Here is a 21,246-nt window from a genome sequence, read left to right as displayed (position 1 = left end):
TTATTATTATTATTATTATTAATACCCACTGGCATTAGGAGAACTTCAATGACACCGAATGTCAAATGTGTCAACATTTGACATGCGGAGGTAACCTGCGCTTGCACCTGTGGTTGGGGGAGTGTCCTCCATTGACCAATTTCATTCACTTGCAGTGAATGCAAATAAATAGAGCTGCGCCATCCAAAACAACGCTGCCACGCCGACACTGATTCCGACTGTAGGAGCAAATTTAAATGAGGTCATTGGAATAGCTGTATGGTAGGTTTGCCTAGTTTTCCCAACTAATATAGACTATTCTAAAAAGGGGGTTATATTTAAATAAATAATAAATATATAAGCAGAGAACCACTTTAAGTTTTTCCATAAACCCTTTACTGCAGGTATCACCTTCACCACCAGGAGGCAGGATTCACAAGTATTTCAGCATATAACTATTATATTGTTTTTTTAATTCAATTTACAAAAACAAAAAACACTTTATAAAAACATTTTGCCTCTGTTCTATCCTGTCACAATCCTCTTGTGTGTTGCAACTTGTAAACATAATGCACAGGATTAAAAGGATTTTGATTAAATATTAAAATGAGAGAATGGAACCTAATTATATAAAACAGCATACAGTTTTGTTAAAGATTTTTTTTTCTGCTGATGCATTGATCTGCCGTACTACTACTACTTAATCGTCTGAGAGACTGTCTAAGAAACATTTAAAATGTCACAGCGAACCTGCAGCTCAGTAGTCAGATGTGATCGTGATAAGAGTGAATGTGCTGTAATTGGTTTGCTGGCTCAGCGATGCATTCTGTGTTGTGTGAGTGAGTCAATGAAGGTCCCCTGGGAAATGAACTGACTGGATCTATGCTGAAACTCGTTCAAACATACAGGTCACATATAAAATAAAAAGACGCCCTGAACTGGATTTCAGAAATCCTGGATACATTTATATACATATACAATTTACATAAATATGTTTATTTATAATCTGCCAGGTTAGATATCTGTTTAATACCTAGTTGTGTGTATGTGACAGACACAACTGCCAACAATCTCGTTTTCCATGTGTCAGTAAGGTGCGTGAGCTTGATTTAAATGGCCATAGTTTCAATGGATCATGTGCAGCACGATGGCTTAGTGGTTAGCACTTCTGCCTCACAGCACTGAGGTCATGAGTTCAATTCCCGACCATGGCCTTATCTGTGTGGAGTTTGTATGTTCTCCCTGTGTTTGCGTGGGTTTCCTCCAGGTGCTCTGGTTTCCTCCCACATTCCAAAAACATGCCAGTAGGTTAATTGGCTGCTATCAAATTGACCCTAGTCTCTCTGTGTGTGTGTGTGTGTGTATGTGTGTGTGTGTGTGTGTGTGTGCATTAGGGAATTTAGACTGTAAGCTCCAATGGGGCAGGGACTGATGTGAGCGAGTTCTCTGTACAGCGCTGCGGAATTAGTAGCGCTAAATAAATAGCTGATGATGATGGGCAGATCAGAAATGGTCTAATCCTTCCCCATAGGTAATGTTAGCAAATAAGGCCACAGATTGTATATGTATGTACACAGCTACATATTACACAGCGACTGAAATGACGACTTAAGAATAAGCATATTTTACATTTTGTGGGCAGAGCGGTGGATTAGTGGTTTGCACTTCTGCCTCACAGATCTGGGGTCATGAGTTTGAGTCCCGACCATGGCGTGTTTGCGTGGGTTTCCTTCGGGTGCTCCGGTTTCCTCCCACACTCCAAAAACGCACTGGTAGGTTAATTGCCTTCTTTTAAATTGCCCTTAGTCTCTCTCGGTCTGTGTGTGTATGTGTATGTTAGGGGATTTAGATTGTAAGCTCCAATGGGGCAGGGACTGATGTGAGTGAGTTCTCTGTACAGCGCTGCAGAATTAGTGGCGCTATATAAATAGATGATGATAAATAGATGATGATTTACCATGAGATACAACCATATAATTTATTCTGTATTCAACTTTTAACCTGTCTGCATAAAATTAGCCATTTTAGTATTAATGAGAGTGTTACTGTCTTATTCACTGGCAGGAACAAGCTCACAGTGCTCCTAAGAAACTATCTCTGACATCATCAAATGATAGGAAGTCTACTGCTGGCTCTAAATGATCACAGAATATTAGTGTCACGGGAATTTCAGCCCACTTGACAGCCCGCACCAACAGCTAACTTACTAAAGTACCAGAGAAGGAGGGTATAGTTTCACAACTTGCTTTCTCAAAAATAGTATGTGTGTTACTAATCGTACATTGCAATCAGGATTTTGTGAAGAATATACTTCAATATTAATGTTACATTTTTTCAAACGTTATGACTGGTACAGTTTAAAAGTGAAACCAACACATATTATTATTGTGCTGCTATATACACAACACATAAAATTACACTGTCCTATTTGACTTACCTTGTATGCAGCCACGTGTAGAGCAGTAAAGCCATTTTTAGTGAGTCTAGATGGGCGTAAGCCTTTCAGCATCAGTGTTCTAATGTGCGATTTATTGCCTGCAAAATAAACACCTCTATATATAAAACCGGCAATCTCATTGTGGCCATCATCATCATCATCATCATCAATAATTTATATAGCGCCAACATATTCCGTAGCGCTTTACAACTGGGGACAAACATAGTAAACTAATAAACAAACAAGAGGTTAAGTCTACATTTTGCATTTTGGCCCAGGCAGACTGCAAAGGTAAAAGTGACTCGTAAGCTAAATGGACCTGTCACACAACAATGTTGGTCAGGGGGTAGTTGTCTTGTGTGAAATTGTGTAACGGGTGGTAATGGGGTAATGTAGTGAGGTTAAGAGGGTGGTTGAGGAATATTATAAGCTTGTCTGAAGAGGTGGGTTTACAGAGAACGCTTGAAAGTTTGTAGACCAGAGGAGAGTCTTATTGTGCGAGGGAGAGAATTCCATAGAGTGGGTGCAGCCCGAAAAAAAGTCCTGTAAACGGGAATGGGAGGATGTAATGAGGGTGGATGAGAGACGCAGATCTTGTGCAGAACGGAGTTGCCGAGATGGGAGATATTTTGAGAAAAGAGATTACATGTATGTTGGTGCAGCTTTGTTTATGGCCTTGTAGGTTAGTAAAAGTATTTTATATTGGATTCGGTAGAAAACAGGCAGCCAGTGTAGAGACTGAAAGAGTGATTCAACAGAAGAATAACAATTTGCAAGGAAAATCAAATTTTAAAAGACGAGGATCTCACTGGCTGCGTTTTCTACAGTTGCAATTTATATCAGTAATCGCCATTTTTAGGTCGGTATAACTATTTTCGGGATAATTGCAATCAGAAAACTGACTAGCACCGATATAATGCCACCACCCTCCAGTGTGTACCCTCCGTGGAAGACTGGGGGAGGCGCTATGAGTGTACTAGTCTAGGTCGTCCTAAACCCTTAATCAGGTCCTGGGTGCACCGCTAACTGTAGTCATTAGGTGTGTAGGCCTCAGTTACCAATTTAATTTCTGGTTGGCCCTTATAGCATGTTAGATACAAGGAAATTATGGGAAATACTAACCACATTATGCAATCATTATATATATACACATTACCTACACACACTAAAAACAGTCATTTTGTGTATAGGTGACGTACATTGAAACCCAGTAGGTCCATATTGTAGACAATTGTGTCTCTATCACGGTGAGCTCTTGAAATTGGACTTACTCTCAGCTCCTATATATTCCAGTCTGACGCTCACTTGTCAGTTAAATCCTCTTTACGTCGGAAGAAAAAAGTTTCTACAGCAATCTGCTTCTCACAACTCATTTGAATAAAAAGATTGCTCGGCTTATTCTACCATTTAATGTGTTTATTTTTTTTTTATTCATATCTTAAATAAAAGTAGTATTTTTCATTCCAAAGTCGCATACTTACCACCGCAGATACAGCACAAGTGGAGTAGAGATAGGCCATTCTCTGTTCGATAGTTTAAATTGACTTTGCCGAAGGCTTCGTCTGAACTGCAAAATAGATTTTACAGCTGATCACACAGGCTTTATCGGTTGTGTTATTTTATTTAGTTATGTGAATTTTAATCAGACATGTATAAGAAAAAGTAAAGCATTGATGGGTTTAAACTGAGGGGAAATGATTGACAGCATAATGTTGAGCAGAATTAAACTAAAAAGAAATGAAAATACTCATTTTAAAGCTCCGTGCATAAGGCATCTATAGGAAAGTAATATACAGACATTTTATAATATATTTTATACATTTTATAGTCTCGGTTTTTTTTGCTGACGGGAAGCTCGTATATTAGGGGCAATTGTAGGGACAACCAAGGGAGGGCTAGCAGATTTTAGCCCGGAGGGCAAGACTCGACTCAGAAGCCAATTAGGAACATTTTAAAGGAAAACAATGCAGGTGGCCCAGTGATCCAGCTCAAGGTAGCCCACTATCGGACTGGCCCAGTGGGCAGATGTCCCCCTGCCCCCCAGCCCAACCTGACCCTGGCAACAACCCACATCTTCACTATTTAGAATGGCCTTTCTTAATCTAAAAAAATGGCAATTTATATTTTAGATTTAACGGTCCTTGAAGTTTTAAATAAATGGTTGCCCAATTTAATGTAGCTGATGTAGTAGTTTCGGTGGATTCACGAAACACCTAGAACCAAACCACTTCTATGAAGTATAAACATTCATGTTTAGTTGAAGGAGAAGGTTTCCTATTTCCTATCGTGGAAACTCAATGTATTATCTATTTTCAGTAAAGCCTAAAATAAGTTATTCTGCACAAAGGACATGAAAGTCACCACATTGGTTGACTGGCAAAATAAATGGCGAAAACTTTCACAGACTACAGACGGACAGAACTCTGTTCACAATGACAGCTGAACACTCAGCAAATAACTCACCAGATGAATTTTTTCAGCCAGTTTGACTGATTTAGACCAAGATGGCCCCAAAAACGCCAAGTGTGTGGGTCTTCAATGTCCACCAAAATAGACAAGAAAGATCAGAATCTACCCAGATTTTATTCTGCAGCTGAAAACGCAGTTTGTTAGTTCTCATGATCTTTATATGTGTGTGTTTATTGATCGACTGCATTAATGGAACCATAAAACATGGGTTCAGCGGTGTTGGGTGGGCAGAGACTGTGCCCCATAGGCAAACCAAGGGAGGGGGTGTTCCTAGTGCCTGGAAACCCCCCTCCAAGCCTGGGGCACTGTATAATTGAGGTGGCTGGACCCTCCTCCCGCTTCACACGGCTCTGCTTGAAAAGGGAGAGCTGCATGCACCTAACAGTAGTGCATGCAGTATTGCCCATGTATATTATGGGGATAGGAAAATTTGGAGAGCAGCCAAGCACTGTCTAAAATTATAGCTATGCCCCCATGCATGCTGGTCATGCCCACTGGCGGTGTGGTGTGGAAACCCCCCTCTACAAATCCTGTGTTTGCCCCTGCCCCCCCCCCCCATGGACTTCTACACAAAAGCCCTCATGCTCCTTTCTAAAGTCATTTTGTCTGTTCTAAACTTGTAAAACCTTTTAAAATTATAGATTGTCTTAGTATAAATACCAAATGTTCTTTAATAGAGATTGCTTTAGTATATATTTAATTTAGATTGATTGATTTGTTTATTTAAAAAACTTCAAGTATTGTGTTCATACACATTTAATAAATAACCTATATTGACGATGAACAATTATTCACTTGATTTTTACCCTGAATTTCGTGCGGTGCGTCCAGTAACAAACATGAGTTACAGCAATTTAAATTTATAGCACATACCATAACTAGTGAGGCAGTGACTATAGATTTAAAAATACCCCCAATCAAATGAGATTAGGCTTTCAACAAAATCTGAATCAAAACTAGGTTAATGAGTATCAAAAATATAAAGTTTTAAGATAAACAATTGAATGTATCTATCTTTCTAACAGCAATTGTTCTAATTGGTAATTAATATTAATAATAATATTTATTTAATAATGTATAAATTGATTTTTGGCCAACCCCTGAAACGTAGGATTGGGAGTCTTTGTATATCTACAGTCACTGTTACAACTGTCATAAAGCAAAATACCAAACACAAGAAAAAGGGGCTCCAAGCCCTGTAGTAGTCCTTGGCCTTTTGCCCCCCTATGACATTTTTCGTTCCTATAATCGATGACTGGGTAAATTGTTCAGATCTTAAAATGTGTGGTTAGTTTAACAGTTTTACTAGTATTTTATACTGGTGTATATTTAGTTATTCACTAAATTTCTGTGTCACAGTAATCATCCTTGAGGAACCTTCACCCATGCACCATCAGTTAGAAGAGTGATCTCCTACTCATGTCGTCTTAAACTGGCCTACACATGTGCAGATTTGGTTGGCCAGTATGGAAATTTTTTACTAAATTGCTCAACAATTTTGTTTGTGGCCCCATTTTGATAGAGAAAAATCTGAGTATAGCTGGTTTTAAATTGATCCATCACGGTGGTAAATAGGGTCGGTTGATGACCTCCTTCAACATGTGTGTGAGTCCACCAGGTTAACAGGTAATGGATGGTAGGGGACAGTGGGCAGATGAAATGGTGACTCTACACGGTGCAGTACCTGAAAGACCAGATCTGTGCCAACTGGAAAGACACATACGTAGCCAAACCATTTTTCATTGGTTTACTTCTTCAGGCTGCTATTAATGATTCATAGCTCTGTACAGTTTGCACAGTGTCACGTGACTACCACAGTCACGTGACACATGATATAATGAGCAGAGAGGCTTTGGAACACCCCTCTGAGCTCAGTCTGCACTTTAAATCCTCCCCCTTCCTTATTCCCCCTCAGCCATCACATGTCATGCCATGAGCCTGTGAGTATAACGGGCAACCATACTTGTCTACCCTCCAAAGAGATTCTGAAAAGGACATAATGATTTGTAGGGCAACAGCTGAAGAAATGACAGATGCATGCTTAAAAGTCACCTAAGTAGCTATTTAAAGAAAAAACAGGTTTAATAGGATTTGTTTGATGGCAAATTTCATTTCTAGGTCTATATCGAGAATGAAGACTTCAAAGGCACAAAAGCGACACATAATAAAGACACTCCTGATGTGCGCTCAGTCTTATGATTAATTTAAGACATAAAAGAGGATAAATTGAGCAGTGTTTTAGGAGAAAAACATTAAAGTTTAAATAATTGAAGGGGCAGGTGCTAATGTTTAAGTAGATTGGAGTTTGCAGTGATGTTTCTACTATATCCAGACCACCTGCAAACCCACAAATATATGTGCATCGTCTTTTATCAGACTGTTTCCAAAGACCGAGAATTATGATTTTGGGAGCCAGTGTAGGGCTTTGCACTTAGCTGATATTTAGGTGCACTTGAGGAAGTAAATAGTGTTTTTCTGTTTTTATCCCCCTGTTTTCTGCAGGCTTTTTGTTAAGTAACCAAAGACCCAAATGGATTCTGGTTGCAATAAAAAAAAAGACAATAAAAAGCACAGGGAACAATATCACAGAATAAAAAGTACAACAAAAAAACCGCAATAACTTTTCTGCGTGTTTCAAAAAAAAAACAAAAAAAACTCACGTACCCAAAGCCTATATCGGTTGTTTTTCTAGCACAGTGTGAAAACTAAAAACCAACTTCTGATTGGTTGCTATTTACTATTGGCTGCAAATTTATGAACACTGCACCAGGAAATGATATAATTGCCTATTATTAGACAGAGGAGGTCATTTACTAATGGGAAAATATGCAGTAATGATATGCACTTATTGATAGAAATTTAATTTTTGACCCATTTAGATACGTAACTGTACGTAAAAATTCCCCATTTTTGTGTGAGCAAAGATACATATAAATCGCTGTTTTGAGTTGTACACATCTTAAGCTACGTGTAACCTTAAATCTAGATAGATAGTGTAGGTGCTGCAATCATTCACTTGCATCCAGTTTATGTAGGTGCAAAGTTTACATACCGCAACTTGTGTTAACTTGCTTCGGCACACCCTCACTATACTGATTTTGCACCATATTAATACCCCTGACCTGACTCTCCTGGCCTGATTCATTAAGGAAAGTAATGCAAAAAAAAAGGAGTAAATATTCTCCGGGATAAACCATGTTACAATGCAAGAGGTGCAAATTACTTTATTATTTTGCACATAAGTTAAATACTTGCTGTAATTTCATGTAGCACACAAATACTTTATAGCTTTATTTGCACACTGAAATTTAAAGTTGATCTAGGACATGTCCTACCCCAATTATAAATCTGTCTCCACATTTTAAATTTACCTCCCCTCCAATGCAACATGGTTTTGCCAAGGTAAAAAGTTACTGTCACTGTAATAGGGTTTCTGGAATGCGTCTCAGGACACTTGAGACTAGCCGTGGCTGGAGTGTAGAGGAAACTGTGAGGCCAGAAGAATGTCTTGCTCATAGAGCTTGATCTAATCCTGTATACTGGATTTCAGGAGGAGGAATGCTAGATTGGACTCCATACTGGAATAAATGACTGGAATCTGGAACCTGGACGTGGGAACAGGGAGGACCTGAACCCATGACCAGAGACTCAGTACCAGAGCCGTAACTTAGAATTCTAGGGGCGAGAAAGGCAAATGCCGCCCCCCTAGCCCTCAATTTTACCAAATGTACCTAAAATATTCCTAAATTGCGCCCCCCTTCAGCTTTGCGCCCTGGGCGGTCGCCCCTGTCGCACAGTCCTAGTTACGGCCCTGCTCAGTACCTCAAAGAACTCAGAGACTCAGACAAATATAGTACCACAACTGGGACTGGGAAGACTCAGAACTCAGGCAGAGGATATACAGGGGTGGCAACCTCCTGAACAAACCTGGAACTGGCCCTGGACAACTCTGAACTCAGAACCTGGCTTAGGCCTGGAACTGGAAGTCGATACCCCGAGACACAGAGATGGCTCCAGAATGTGGATGACTCAGAACAACAACCTACTACCCAAGATAGCCAGTAGGAGAGACAGGAATAGATTGGTGAAAGGAAGATCCACACAGAAGGCAGCAGCTGGAATCTGTACACAAGCAGATAGAACGAAGATGAATCCACACGTGGAATAAATAAGCAAAGTCTTTATTTCAGCAGGCAGAATGAAGCTAAATTCACACAAGGGGTTAATGGTAGCAGTCGATATAACAGCAACAGGGTGAAGCTGAACTCACTCAGAGGGTTAATGGTAAAAGTCCATATAACAGAAAACACTATGAAACTCAACTCACTCAGAGGGTAAATGGTAGAAATCCATAGAACAGCAAACAGGGTGAAGCTGAATTCCCACAAAGGGTTGATGGTTGAAATCTGTATACAACAGGCAGACTGAAACAGCAAACAAACAGCCCCTGTAGTAATCTGGAACTAGTAAAGTGTTGCACTGGCAATTTGCTGAGTGTAGCAGGAGACTCTTAAAGTCTGCAGAGGAAGCCAATTGCTGGATGAGATCAGGGGGTAAATATATTAATGTCCGGATTCTTCAACTCCGGCGTGTTCAGCGTCTTCGGCGATTAAATTTAAAGCGGTGCTGCATTGTAAAGGGAAACTTCCCTTTGCAATGCAGCGCCGCTTTAAATTTAATGGCCGAACACGCCGGAGTTGAAGAATCCGGACATTAATACATTTACCCCCAGGTGTTTAGACTTCGCAGGATGTTTAGCAAATCTCTCACCCAAGATGGCAGCCTCCGGTACTGCAGACAGAAGTCACGCTTGTCCCAGGATAGAATTCTGCATACGACCAAAAGGGAAATGCACAGTGATATGGTACCGCCGAGATGTAAACATTACTAAGACCCCGATTCATGACAGTTACTCATTTTTTTGCCTTCCTTTCCTTAATGAATCAGACCCTCTAAGCGAAAGGGACCTTGTGCAGTGCATCATTTTGCACCAGGACACATCTTTACATTGTACAAATGCACTAACGTACAACTCTAAATCACACCATAATTTGTAGATTTATCAAACCTTCGACAAAAGAAAAGTGGTGGTGTTGCCCGTAGCGACCAATCAGATTCTAGCTATCGTTTATCTAGCACACTCTAGAAGATGATAGCTAGAACCTGATTGGTTGCTATGGGCAACACCTCAACTCTTCCTTCTTAGGAGGTTTGATAAATCTACCCCTAAGAATCTTGATATTTCTGATATATTTTGATAAAGGTGATGTTACCGTTTAAAAAAATAATAGATGAATGCTATCAAATTATACTGCTGTGCAGAGTTTGAATTCTCTCTCTCTTAAATGGATTAAACATAATTTAATTTTTCCCCAGTAAAACAAGTTGCCAGATCTGAAGGAAATTCATATTGAAACTTTAATAAATTCCTTGCAATATTTATTTGCTTGCCAAGAAGAATTGTTTAGATAATGTTAAGCCACAATCTGCATCAGCGCTAATGGAAATAATATCTCACTGACATAATTACAATCTAATTAACCATGACATTCCACAAATCCTTTCTGCATATTGCCCTGTTCTAGTAAATTTTGTGCGGAGAACAGATATACAAGTAATAAATAATCAGTTTTCCAACTTTAAAGTCTTGCTTTTATTTGCATCTTTATTCATTTTTGCATTTTAAAGTTTTATGTTCCGAAAACATTAAAAAAAAAAAGGCTGTATAATGTAGATATTAGAGAGACTGTTTGTTCTAAATGTTTTGTTGGGTAATGTAAAAATAAATAAAACAAAGCAAAGTGGTACATGACACTTTGGCTACTGGACATAGACGGAAGGCAAGTAAGCAAGGTGTCAGCTTTCAATAATGTTAAGAGAACATTAAATTTCAAAATTCAAAAAACATATATGAAACACTTAGTCATACTTGCCTACTCTCCCGGAATTTCCGGGAGGCTCCCGGAAGAGTAGGCAAAGCTCCCGTATTTGCCGATACAGTGAATGGAGGGGTCGGGGCTTATGGCATTTTCGTGAATTTTGGCTTTTTATAATGGGGGCGGGGATATGGTGATGCGCCAATGTCACCACGCCCTCTTCCCCCATGTCACATGACTTCTCCCCCTGTTGGCGTGTATGCACTTAGTATATCGGACCTCTCTTGCTGACAGTTGATTGCTCCTTCAAAGTCCTCCCCATAAAGCATCTGTAACCCTGATCACTTACTGACCCGTCATTTGACTATGAGGTCCACAACCTCCACCTCTCTTCAGACATTGTTTTTTTATTGTGTTTTTGCTTTGCTTTTTAAAATCGAGACGTCCCTGCAGACCAATGAGCTAGATACGATTTGTGTCTTGGATGTTTTTACATTTGTGTTTACAGGTAGTGACAAAAACCAACAAAAAAATGGTTAAATGAGGGACACTAAGGTGATGCTCATGCGGTAATTAAACAAATAACGTCCTAGCACAGTCACAGTCATGTATTAAAATGCTGGATTGCCCTGGTTGTCGATAATTATGGCCGGCATGGAGAATTTAGGGAGTTTAAAAGAGGGGCGATTGTTGGGGCAGTTTTGGCAGAAGCTTCAGTGATGAAAGAGCTTCAGTTGTTTCACGAACGACGGTGTCTAAGGTGTAGTCAGCACGGAACTAGGGGGAAAAACATCATCAGCAAAGAGTGGGCCTGATAGTGAGGCATTAATTGAAAGTGCAAAGTAAAACAGGTGAGTAGCTGCGGATAAGTTGACTGGAATTTTCAACCGCTGGTGTGAGCAGCCACTTTCATCAAAAGAAATACCGGCGAGACCTCAACAGAGCAGGAGATCATCAGTTTGCAGCGCATAAACCGTTCATCACAGCTGGAAATGCATGTTGATGAGTTTAATGGTTCAAAGAGCAGAGGCAATGTACGCCCAAGCGGTGGATGTAGGTGACATGGTCAGATCAGTGTACCTGTGGCATCAGCCTGAAGAACTCTACAGCCCTGAGTGACGAATTCTAGTGGCTGCATAATGTCATGAAAGGCATTTCCCTAGCCTGGTTTGGGTGCTATCATTCCATTACACGGCAAGGTCAATGCTAATTATAATAACCCTAGCCAAAGAACCTGTGTGGTCACTTAGTGGTTGGATGAGCATGACACCGATGTTAGTCATATAACGTGACTTCTCAATCACCAGATCTGAACCCAACTGAGCATTTATGGGATATTCTAGAACCACGCCTGAGAGAGCTTGTTCAACTAGGCGTCAGTTGAGTGACTTTCTTGTGGAAGAAGGTAGGTTAGGTAAACTATAAATATAGCTTTAGTGACAATCTAGGTCAATGTGCCCTAGACACCCCTCTACAGCCCTCACCCCACATACTCCCCATGCCTTTCGCTTTATGTGGAGCAAGTAGGTGGTTGGGCAGCGTCAGTGCGCCCGGTTTCTGCCCCTCTGTCACGACCTGCATCCTGCAGCTCCTGTCTGCAGGTACTTTGTTGGACCTTTGTATATATTGTATCCGGCCTGGAGTACCACTGTCCACCATAGGGGCCACTGTGTTACTTAGACTGCTCTTACCTGCCGTGTTATTGCTGGAAGCTTAAACACCTGCTTCTGGCCTATATAAACATGCCTGTCCCAGCAACCTTTGCCAGATCGTCTGTTGCATTTACCTGTGTTGCTGTTCCTTTTCTCTGGCTCCTGTTCTCTGAGTTTCCAGCACATCTATCCGCAGATCATCTCAGTCACTGTCTACTCCACTATCCTATGGTAACGCTCTGCATATTATTGCTACCTGTTCTCTGAATCTCCAGCACATCTATCCACAGATCATCACAGCCACTGTGTCTACTCCACTATCCTTTGGTAGTTGTCTGAATCTTCAGCGCCTTGCTCCGCAGACCATCGCACCTTGTGTGCCATCTCCGCTACTTCGTGGTAAAGTCCTGCGGACCACCGCATCCTGCATCTGTTATGAACTGTGTTCTTTAGCTATTTCTGCCATACCCTACCGTACTGCAACCTGAAACCTGTGTAACCGGTGTTAATAACAACCACTTCGTTTCACTATCCTCTCTCTGTGGTTTTTATTGGGAATCCTGACACCCTCTATGTCAGGTTTGGACGTCACCACGCAACGCCAGCCTATCGATGATCCTTCATTGTCAGCCAATGAAGGAGTGTATGTTTAATTTAAGTCCCGGGCGTTGAAGCACGGTGCAGGGACATTGCAGTGAAAATAGTCACATCATTGACATTACGTCGCCCATTCAACGTTTTACGACACCCCTAAACCTTGGTGCTCTAGGCAACGGTCTTGATATATCTAGTGGTAGCGCCGACTTTTAAAAGGAAAAAAATAATGATTATTTTATCTGACTGACTCATTATCATGCTTTATAACAAAAAAAATCCAGAATTTACAGCAAAGCAGCATTTACAACAACAAAAGAGCTTTTGGAATTCTATGTTAAGGGTTCATAATTGTACACAATCTCAAAATCATTCATGTGACACCATATTTATATTAAAAGATAGGTAGGAAGCTAATCATCCCTTTTAATAAATGCAACCATACAGATAAATTACGTTTGGTTTTTAGAATGCCTTAAGCCAATATGTTTTACTAAACATTTATAGTGAGATAAAAAGGAAATATATCCTTTAAAACATCAAAGATGTTGCAGAATCGGCTCCATTGTTCTGGACCTCTGGAATGTGGCATGTCAAGGTCTGTATGTAGACTGCATATTAACCTCTCTGTTACTCAATAGCCTTGAGATAAGAAGAGGAATTGTCTTGTAAGATCCCCAGCCAATTAATCTGCTCCTGCGTGCCTGCGATATACTGCGCGGCATTAAAAATTTATATGCACCTATCCCACAGGATACAAAGTCTAATTTGTGAGCAGATACTTCTAACATCAGAAGTGCAGGAACCAAAACAATGGGATTTGGTTTAATCATAAATAAACATAAAAAAAAAACGTTTGGCGAAGGCGATATTACGCTTTGCCCCTTACCTGAACACCAATCGCAGCTCTGCTTGTTCCACCTCTTTAATCTGAAGGTCGTCCTCCAGTCTTTCTACAATAACTGCATAGGACTCGCTCACTTTTTTCTTCCACTCATCTGTAATAAAAGAGAGATTAATGATGTGATCACAGAAAATTATAGCTATAATAACTTCCCTGTGCTTTGTGCTTACAGTTGCTTGCAAAAGTTTCAGCGCCCCTTTTCCAATTGCATGTTTGACTGAATAATTTAAGTTAGCGCAAGCTCTGTGGGGTACAATAGACATGACGTATTTCTGCACATCTTAATGCACACTTAAGAACTGATCCAGAGTGAAACGCAAGCGAAGGCAGAACCGATTGAAAAAGTCGCACTCAGGTCTATGCACATGTACGTCGTATTCAGAGTAGCATCCTCATCATCACCATCATTTATATATATAGCGCCAACATAATCCGTAGCGCATTACAATTGAGGACAAACACAGTAAACTAATAAGCAAACTGGGTAGAACAGACAAAGAGGTGAGAAGGCCCTGCTCGCAAGCTTACAATCTAGATGAGTCCGCTTGACAACAATCACGTCCCTTAGACACTTACGTCTAACTTGCAAGCATATAGGAAAACCTTTTTTTTTTATATATTACAAACGTAATTGCTGTAAAGCATCATTTAAACTTGAAAAAATGTTTGTTTTTTTTGCTACATCAAGGTCTGCAAATCTTAATCTATGGCAGAGACAGAGACTACTAAAGTCTTAATAAGCATCTGCGAATCATTCTCAAACCTTCGTTAGTTTGGGTGTTTATCACATACTTGCCAACTCTCCCAGAAAGTCCGGGAGACTCCCGAAATTCGGGTCAGTCTTCCGGACTCCCGGGAGAGCTGGCATTTCTCCCGCATCCCGAAATTAACTTGCTAAAATGACGCGATTCACCGGGAATCGCGTCATTTTGGCCCTGTCCCCCGCGAAAAATCTGCATTTCACTCGAGGGGGCTGGGCCAAAATGACGCGATTCAAGGCGCCCCGCCCCCTCCTGCCCTCTAGCCACGCCCCTCTCTCGGACGTCGCCTACTGGAAGTAGGCAAGTATGGTTTATTATCATCCACTAGTTATACCTGCCTTTGACCATCCGCAAATTAAACTGCTTTTTCAGTTGTATCTGTGACTACACCCCAGGCTGCAATTTGCTAGAACATGGTCTTACTGTTTATCGCCTACATTAAAACACATCTTCCCTCCCCATCCTGCTTCTTCAGCTGCAAGGAGTCGTAAGTGGCAAAAAAGTTGCAGGTCTGAAAAGTGTTGTGTACTTCCTCTTCCTGAGCACGCTCAGTGTGAGAAAACACGCAAAGACGCGCTAGTCATACGGGAGTACATCTCACTCCGAATCAGGTCCATGCTATTTATTGGCTGAACTGAACAGAGTGTGCAAACGTTTTGAGCACCCTCCCAGTTGCTTCAATAATACTTTTCTAAGTCCTGAAAACTTGATTGACTCATTAGGCCTTAAATAAAGTGAAGACAATTATGTACATGGAAGAGTTGTCAGAGGGTAACCTTGAAGGACATTCCCAAAAGTCATTCATTTCTGTTACTTTTCCTATGTTCTTTGTAGTATAATCAGGGGAACAGGTACCATCTCCTGGGGGGGAAGATGGCGACAAACAGCAGCAGTAAACCACACAAGTCCAGAGGTTTCAGGTTAAAAAACACAGCTAGTTTATTCACCAGCTTGCAAACAAAACAAAAACAAAATCCTAGCCATCTGGCTACTAGCTAATACAATTTAGCGATACCCTCTCTCAGGTGTTGGACCTTGTGTCCAAACACACTCAACATATCAGTGTTCACCTCAGCAGAGTGTCTCAGGAGGCAACTCAGCTCCTCCCCAGGTCTAAAACAATGATTGCATATTCTAGCTGCCTTTTCACAGGCACCTCACAGGTGCCTCTCTTGATCAGTCTGTTTAGAGACCGGCGGGTCAGAAGACCCGGATTGGCCTTATGTATGGAGCCCACCCTTCTCTTTCTCCATACATGTGTACAAAGGAAGAAACAAACACAAGTTCCTAAGCCCAGTTGTCCATTCCTCTGCATTTATAAAAGAACCCGTTCATAGGTGTCTCTATTGGTTACTTATAAGCATTCTGCTGTTTATATTCCATATATATATATATATAGATAGATATACATACATATATATATATATATATATATATATATATATATATATATATATATATATATAGATATACATATATAGTTGCATCATTGTTGCCTTGATATATTAATGTGTTCCTTTTACTTGTACAGGTTGCTCTTTAGGGATTTTTAGCTCAAGTGTGGATCTAAATTCTAGACTTCCCCTTCAAAACTGGGATTGGAAAACTGGTCCTCTCCTCTCTGTTGCTAATGACCATTTCCATCACCAGTAGATTTGCTGGCGACATTGACTAATGTTCTGTCTTGGAAAGCATCACCGTTGCAACCAACAGATGTGTACTTTATACTAAATGACCTCAACCCTAAGGTTCAGACAGTTTGCAAAGTGGTTTAGATGTTGACTAATGATACAGATTTTAAAGGTCACTTACAAAGTTGGAAGAATGAACCCCTGCAACACATTTCCTATTTACCTGCCTCCAATATACCTAGGTGCACGCACACATTATGGCTTCTGGAGCTGCCTCTGTAATCTCAGTCTGAATCTGCTTCTGCGGGTCCTGCTGGAACTGTACATGGTGAAACAAGGTAGGAAATGTCGTGACAATGTTCTCCCTACTCTCACTCTAGAACTACTCCTTCAATGAACTTCAACTTTTTTATTTTTCTCCTAAAATAATGCTCATTCCAGCTCTAGCCTTTATGTCTTAAATTATTTATGAGACTAAAGGTTGTCACACCGGTCTCCTGTTATCTCCACTCGAGGATCGACACGCCATCCCTCATCCTAATTCTTCCCTTTAAGCATGCTGTCCTGACAGCAGCAGTCTGCGCCTGTGCAACTGCCTCACCTGTGTTACCTGGCCTATCTGGTCATTGGTCAGTATTCCTTGATAAGGCTCCTCCACTCACCTTTCAGTGCTGGTTGTTCAAGTCTAACCTGCCCTGGAAGCAGCTCCCTTCTCCTCATTGTGATCCTGTGTACCACTGATCTCTGCTTACCTGTTCCACTCGTTAGCGGTAATCGCTGTGAGCAACGCCGATTACCTATTCTGCATGCACCGCTGACCTCCGCTGATCCATTCCACTCCCTAGTGGTAATAGCTGTGGTTCATCGTTTGCTGCATATCCTGAGTGACGCTGACCTCTGCCTATCTACCCCTCCGTGGATAGCCCTATCCTGGGTCATCGCCTCATTCTCTCCAGTATTCTACTAGAGACTCTCAAGTTACATCTCTGTTCTGTCTCACTGGGAACTTCCCCAGAGGGCCGTGACCTGCAGGGTGGAAGCGGCTAAGCCCAAATCTCCTTGCGGGGATCCCTGGTGAATACCTTCTACTCTGTTAGACTCGGCGCCTCTTGGTGAAGTCTAGCCAATACCAGCATGATCTCACTCATCCTTCCTGAGCACTCTGACAAAGGGACACCTGGTGCATCTTTATTACCTGTCAATTTTGTGTGCTTAAATATCTTTATTACATATTTATTTGTATGCTCATAAATGCACGTACCCACATGAACTGTGGTCAGATGTCCCATTGACAGTATAGTATTACCTATATGAAATGTGCCCGGATGTCCAATTGACAGTATGGGATTACCCACATGAAATGTACTTAGATGTCCCATTTACAGTATAGGATTACCCATATGAAATGTGCCTGCATGTCCCATTGACAGTATATGATTACCCACATGAAATGTGCCTGCATGTCCCATTGACAGTATATGATTACCCATATGAAATGTGGCCGGATGTCCCATTGACAGTATATGATTACCCACATGAAATGTGCCCGGATGTCCCATTTACAGTATAGGATTATCCACATGAAATGTGGCCGGATGTCCCATTGACAGTATATGATTACCAACATGAAATGTGCCTGCATGTCCCATTGACAGTATATGATTACCCATATGAAATGTGCCTGCATGTCCCATTGACAGTATATGATTACCCACATGAAATGTGCCTGCATGTCCCATTGACAGTATAGGATTACCTATATGAAATGTGCCCGGATGTCCAATTGACAGTATGGGATTACCCACATGAAATGTACTTGGATGTCCCATTTACAGTATAGGATTACCCATATGAAATGTGCCTGCATGTCCCATTGACAGTATATGATTACCCACATGAAATGTGCCTGCATGTCCCATTGACAGTATATGATTACCCATATGAAATGTGGCCGGATGTCCCATTGACAGTATATGATTACCCACATGAAATGTGCCCGGATGTCCCATTTACAGTATAGGATTATCCACATGAAATGTGCCCAGATGTCCCATTGACAATATAGAATTACCCACACGAAATATGCCTGAATGTCCGATTGATATTATAGGATTACCCACATGAAATGTGTCCAGATATTCCATTGATAGTACATGTGCCTGGATGTCCCATTGTCAGTTTAGGATGACTGCTTATATACTGGTATCTCCTAAAGACTTTTGTGAGAAAAGAAGCACAGGGTCCACCTACTAACAATGGAATGCCCTCATAAATGCTCTCTCTCATTTAAATATCTCATCCTGCAAACTAAATATCTGTTTTTTGCTTGTTGGCTGAATTTGAGGTGCAGAGATGCACCAAGACCACATTTAATTAGAAAAGCCCCAACCGACCCAGCTTCTCCTATCAGAGGATGCAATATTTTGCAACCTTCACAGATGCCACCTTGATGTATAAATCAATGCAGTTCCTGTACCAACTGGTGCATGCAAAATATAGGCACGTGATGTCATTTTATTATCTTTATTTTGTATCAAGTGTTTTTATTCTGCAAATAAAAAGTTCTTAGAGTCCGATTGGGAGAAAATTATATAAATACAATTATTATTATTATTATTATTATTATTACTATTACTATTATTATTATTATTAGTCTTTTTCAGCTTAATTCTGTTTAGCTATTTGTTTATATCATTGAGTTGTTTATATTCATCGTTTCGGAATATGCAACAAGTCTGCTTCACTCTTGGCCACTGTTATCTCTAGAGACCAGGATCACAAACACAACTCTGTCTAATTTAATGAATACACAGATAAAAAGCACAGGCAGGATAAAAGTAAGATATTTAGGCAATGTTGCAGGAGAGCATGTACACTATAGTCAATTAAAGTTATCTCCCGTGGACAACCTCTTTTAAATCACAGAATCAGCTATTGTCTGTCATCATAATTAATTTACCTGATCATATTTATCATCCCCAAGTCCAACAGACAACACAGCCTCAAGTCAACCTTTCTAAAACAGTTTTCATAAAGACAAATGTTGGGGTCTTCTCTATGCTAATAACGGGGATCCTATTGGAGAGGGCAAAATAATGACAATAGATTTAATTGATAGTAGCCATGTATAGCGCAGGATAATACATTCATCTGGAAATTATAAAAGCAAAAAAAAGAATAGATCATGGATGATCCACGTTTTACAGAAAGTTACATTCACTTCCCTTAATAAAAAAGACAGAAACCGTTCACTAAACCATACGGATATTGAAATATAAAATATAGTACATTACCCGTGCAAGTCTGGGTAGGCCTAGATTTATAATTCCCCATGCTTTTAGCGTTCTGTCTTTCAGCCAAGAACTCCCGGTAATATGATTCACGCTGCAAGAACAATGTCCCAACTGCTAAAGCACACTTTGATAGTCCCCTAGCTAAAAATAAACCTTGCTTAGTAAATGGAATGTCACACAACAATGACAGAACAAGTGCTGTGGGCTATCAAGTGTGAAGCCATGACGATAACTAATCAGTTTATGTAAAAACTAAAACTAAGCGCAACTTCAAATTGATTCAATTGCCTGCTTTTTGGCTTCCGAGAAAAAAGGGAGAGCAAAAAAAATGATTAGTATTCTTACGGAATTGTCAACACAAATTTTATTTAGGGTAATAAATATCAGACTGGCTGTCACTTTAGATGCTGCAGAACAAGACTTCTCATCAGCCTCTGCAATTAATCTATACATCATTCAGCTTAATAACTGACCTACTTTACATTCATTTAATGACAAGAAAAAGTGATATACACCAGAGAGAGAGAGAGGGGCTTCTGTTTTTCAATCAGGAGAACTTGCTGCATATATCTCAGCCTACAATAAATCACACAGCTGGAGAGCCGGTATTGTATCATTAGAATATTAATAATATTTATTTTGCTTGCCTGATCTAGGTACAATAAATGTTTTGTGCCTGCAATGCGAAACACATTCTAAAACCACACTGAATATATTTAAATGTCTGTCCAATATTCTATTTACATATACTTAGATGATGAATCTAGGTAATAGTCTGAGACTATCTGAAAAGATCAATTTGTTTTCTAAGTTAAGCATATGAATTTATGATTGCCACAACATGCCTGGGATTTAAACATGAGAATGGAGAGCTGTATTTTAGAACTGGATATAAGATTACGTTGGTGATAGAGTTTGGGGACCCTATAAAATAATCTGTATTTTTGCATTAATTTTAGCAAATCAAAGTAACAGATAAAGATTATGATGGAATAACATAAAGCATATATACTATCAAGCATTTATTAAACGTGTTATTCCAGAATTTATTTGGGGACATTCATAAAAACTGATACACCATATGTTTCTGGGTTTTTTTTTACTATACAAGAAAAATGAGTTAGCATCTGGTTGCTATGACATATACCTGTCCCCAACAGCGGTTCTTAACCAGGGGTGCATGGAAGCATTTCTAGGGATGCGAGTGGTAACCACAGGTTTTTAACTTTTAGATTTGTAATATAAAATTATAAATTTCACTCAACTGTATCATGTACTCACGGAAACCATGATACACTGGCAAATCCTACGACAATATGACCCCACTACTACCCTCTTTACTTTTGCCACTGCGCACTCCCCAGTGCGTCGAGAAACTGCTTGAAACATGCACGTGTCTGCGTACAAACATCACCGCGAGGTTTTGGGACGATACATTATTTTTAGGCGTACTATCTTATTTTTAGTAGTTCCATATACATATTTAAATGTCATAGATTAGTATTTAATGACTGTCATAGTATATGTATTTCTTTACTTTTAGTTATAGGTTATTTTATTTATTTTTTTAAAAAACTTTTTTATTTATCAAAAAGTTAAATAAATAAAATTTTAAAAAATAACATATATGTATTTTTCAAGTAAATAAAT

General features: G+C 40.0%; 1 protein-coding gene across 2 annotated transcripts in view; it reads right to left on the bottom strand.

Moving 5' to 3' along the window:
• Nucleotides 1-19,705, bottom strand: part of TNNI3K (TNNI3 interacting kinase) — a 174,510-nt gene extending 154,805 nt beyond the window's left edge. For both annotated transcript variants that reach the window (XM_075181918.1, XM_075181919.1), the window contains exons 1-4: nucleotides 19,597-19,705; nucleotides 13,897-14,005; nucleotides 3,898-3,983; nucleotides 2,417-2,514 (exon numbers count right to left, since the gene is read on the bottom strand). In XM_075181918.1, coding sequence (XP_075038019.1) covers nucleotides 2,417-2,514; nucleotides 3,898-3,983; nucleotides 13,897-14,005; nucleotides 19,597-19,636 — 333 coding nt within the window. In that variant the 5' untranslated portion in view covers nucleotides 19,637-19,705. The remainder of the gene's footprint in view (nucleotides 1-2,416; nucleotides 2,515-3,897; nucleotides 3,984-13,896; nucleotides 14,006-19,596) is intronic.
• Nucleotides 19,706-21,246: the final 1,541 nt, after the last annotated feature.

This window comes from Mixophyes fleayi, chromosome 8, assembly GCF_038048845.1.
Source record: "Mixophyes fleayi isolate aMixFle1 chromosome 8, aMixFle1.hap1, whole genome shotgun sequence".
In the NCBI taxonomy this organism is placed as follows: Eukaryota; Metazoa; Chordata; class Amphibia; order Anura; family Limnodynastidae; genus Mixophyes; species Mixophyes fleayi.
The sequence above is the reverse complement of the archived record's forward strand: the minus strand, read 5'-3'. Positions and strand labels throughout refer to the sequence as shown.